Genomic DNA, 3,402 nt, shown 5'->3' on the forward strand with positions numbered 1-3,402 from the left:
AGACGCTGAAACCTAAACGACGTAACATTTAATATTATACGACTACAGACAAACACGCCATCAGTCTAGCTGAGAACAGGGCCCCTCATATTCCATGCTGACGACAAACGGAATTGTCATGGCGGAGCATCTTATCGCGCTGGACAAATGTCAGGCTGATTCCTCATTTTTGTGGACTTAGCCTCAGATCTCCATGGACGACCTTAACACCATAAGTGCGAACCGGCGGAAGGCGAAAGAGCCACCCTGCTCTATGGGGCCTACGTCAGACCGCTCCTGGAGTACGCCAACCAAGTTGTCTACTCAGGACGTACGAAAGACGTTACCCTCATTGAGCGTGTCCAGCGGGCCGCCACGAGAATGGTTGCCGGCCTGAAGTCCGTGGACTACGAAACGCGTCTCGCGATGCTTGATCTCTTTCCCCTGGATTACCGTCGCCTCCGAGGGGACCTAATTCTTACCTACGCCCTGTTTGAACAAAGCTTAGCAAACATGTTTTTTACCGTTGACCCAGCAAACACCCGGCGGGGACATAGTAAGAAAATCTTCAAGCTCAGGGCACACACATCCGTTAGACAAAACTTTTTTTCATTTCGGGTAGTAGCTGCGTGGAATGACCTTCCTCCGACGGTTGTACACGCTCCTTCTCGAACCCAATTTAAAGCACTATTAGACATTTATTTATGCGAATCCTCGCGCTGGCGAGCATACTGCCCCGCGCTGAGAACATAAAGAGCAGTGCTACACCCTTTTTTCACTTGTGCCTTTCAGGTGAACGAGAGCCACTGACCGACAAGAACAAAACCGACCCGGGAGACTTGGGCAATAGCCTCGATCCTGTGTATCAATCCGTGAATCCGTGAATGAACGACACTCATGACCGTGGAATTTCTTCATCATGTGCTCTGACAGGATGCGTCCCACAGATCTGCTAAGCCCCAAATGTCAAAAGAAGCGTATGCATTACCATCCTCTCTAGCAGCAGTGGCGCCGACCCCAAGGTAGTAAGGGTCGAAGGAACCAAAATTTTATCACTACGGCGAACTTTTTCGAATAACCTGGTGAAGCACCAGATTCTCTCGCCGGTATTTCGCAGAGATTCGGAGTGCACATGGAACGGATGTACATTCGCGTCGGCTTACATTGAACACTGATATGGTTTTGACATAATTTTAGACCGGTCAAGATCTCAAGTAAGCGGCTTACGTGGCCTGGGTTCCATTGTACACTCTGATTGGCCAAAATAGACCCACCGCTCACTTCAAATTTTTAAGCAAAGCTTTCCGCGTGGGGGGTCGTGTAGTATACGGTGTCTGTCATTTTGATTGATTCATATGTAAGTATTGGTGATGTACAACCTTGCTTACTGGGCTCTGGCTCATGAGGTGTGTTTCTGTTTTCCATCCACAGAAATTGTCGTAAACACCTGCCTTCGGAGAATCACTGTCCCCTGATGCTTCCATAGCGTGCATATTACAGTCGTGCGATTCGCGCAGAGACCAGTAATCGGAAAGATTGGCCATGGACAGGCCGGGAAGCCCGTACGTTCGAAGGCAGTTAGCGGATAAACTGAGTGAAGGGGTGTTTGAAAGTTTAAAATACATAAGTAAGGAAAGATTCTTGGGTGAAAACACGAAGAGATAATTCGTAACCATTTAGAGGACTTATTCCAGAAAAGCTTTTCACAGCCCGCGTGGGATATGCATTTCAGCGTTTATCAAGCGCATGATACAACTGAAAATTGAAAACTTGTCGACGTTGAAATATTCCAAATCAATCTATCTTTACTCAACCTTTTTATGACTACCTACATCACCTCCTTTTGCACAAAATCAGCAGGAAATCAACATTTTTATTTTCGCATGTGCAGAAGTAAGCTCAACCACATCCAAGAATTTTCGCGGTCGTGCTCTTAAGCAACTGAACTCGGTTGCTTTAATCTTTGTCATATTTTTGTGTCGGCCTAATATATCACAAGACACTGTAGTGTCTTGTGAGTGCCTTGTAGTGTCAATGAGTGGCCTGACGTAGGCTTCACACTAAGAGTCCCTGGAATTAATTCGGGAAGAAATGTGCCGAATCAACCGATGACCAGCGTTCTATAGGTATGCGGCTTTTCTAAGTTGTTCATCTCATCACTGATGATGGTGACTTAGGTTAGGCTGTCCATGAACACTTCCTAGAAGGATGGCTTGGAAGGAGTCTGCGTTGTTTAGTGATGAGGTGACTTAGAATGGTCCGCTTCAGAATAAATTCTATCACATTACATGATATACTGTTGAAATTAATAAGCGTGTATCTGACGGTGCTAAACGGTTCTCAGTTTTGAAGGCCAGTGTGAATAGAACCAGTACAAACGTCCAGCACAAACGCTCTCGTCTAGTCGGTTGGGGGCAACAAATTGCAAGATAGTTATGGACTTATGCGGACCATGCGACTATCTCTAATTGACGGATAAACTCAATTGCTGATTGTCGCTCCTTCTGGGGTACGCAAATTGACTCCGGCTAAACAGTTGTCCGAACGTAGTTATCACCGCTTTTCGTCAGCAATGTACATCGAAGATTGCTTGGAGGTTGAATGGAATTGAGTTAAGGGAGCCATACTCTGAACCTCCGGAACTGTCTCTCCAAGCCATCGACTCGAATAAACGAACACTGGCTATCGTCGATATCAGATCTTACTACTACCGGATATGCCATACCAGCAATTAGCGACTGTGATGGTGAACTCATCCCTCAAATAGCGGATAATCAAGAGCTTGAAAATGACAGATGGCTGTTGGTGGATTGCGAAGGCCCAGGATATGGACGGGCTTTCGCTTCAAATAACAGACGGGCTTTGTTTCAGCCGATTTGATCAACCTTACCATCGAAGAAAAGCATCGGCCAAACGATATGTGAAAAAGACGAAACTGCAATCGACTCAATCCCTCAAATTTTGAGCGATAGGATGAACACTTCAAAGAACATCTCTGCTGGTTGTTGAGTACGACGAGGGTCGGAGTGCAACGACAATCAGAATGACAATGGAAAAGACTGAGGGCCCGAAAGCTAGGCTTTATTCATCCAAAACTCTGACACTGAGATCTGAAAACGGAAGAAAGTGACTTAGCAACAAATGGTGAAACGTTTGAAAAACAGAGCAAATATATAACATTCACCCCCCGCAGAGATGAAAGTTCTCAAGAGTTTGATTTATAATTGAATAATGTCAGGCCTCTGTTGCGCAGGACATACGGTCGTGTCCGCTGTTGTTGTACAACCAACGGGTGTTCAGAAGAATTCGACATTTCACTTTCCGAAGCAGAGTCAGATAGTTCCGGCTTAATAAATGAATCAGCGTTGGACTGCGGTTGCTGCTGTTCGGATGCTGGAGCACATCCGAAATCTGCTGAAGGGG

The 3,402-nt window shown here is 46.0% G+C and overlaps 1 protein-coding gene across 1 annotated transcript in view; it reads left to right on the forward strand.

The window, feature by feature from the left end:
• Positions 1-683: 683 nt before the first annotated feature.
• The window catches only part of T265_08783 (hypothetical protein), a gene marked incomplete at both ends in the record, with an annotated part of 32,678 nt that continues 29,959 nt past the window's right edge, over positions 684-3,402 (forward strand). Inside the window, one exon of the mRNA XM_009174683.1 lies at positions 684-851. Coding sequence (XP_009172947.1) covers positions 684-851 — 168 coding nt within the window. The remainder of the gene's footprint in view (positions 852-3,402) is intronic.

The sequence above is a fragment of the Opisthorchis viverrini genome (assembly GCF_000715545.1).
Source record: "Opisthorchis viverrini unplaced genomic scaffold opera_v5_241, whole genome shotgun sequence".
Taxonomy (NCBI): domain Eukaryota; kingdom Metazoa; phylum Platyhelminthes; class Trematoda; order Opisthorchiida; family Opisthorchiidae; genus Opisthorchis; species Opisthorchis viverrini.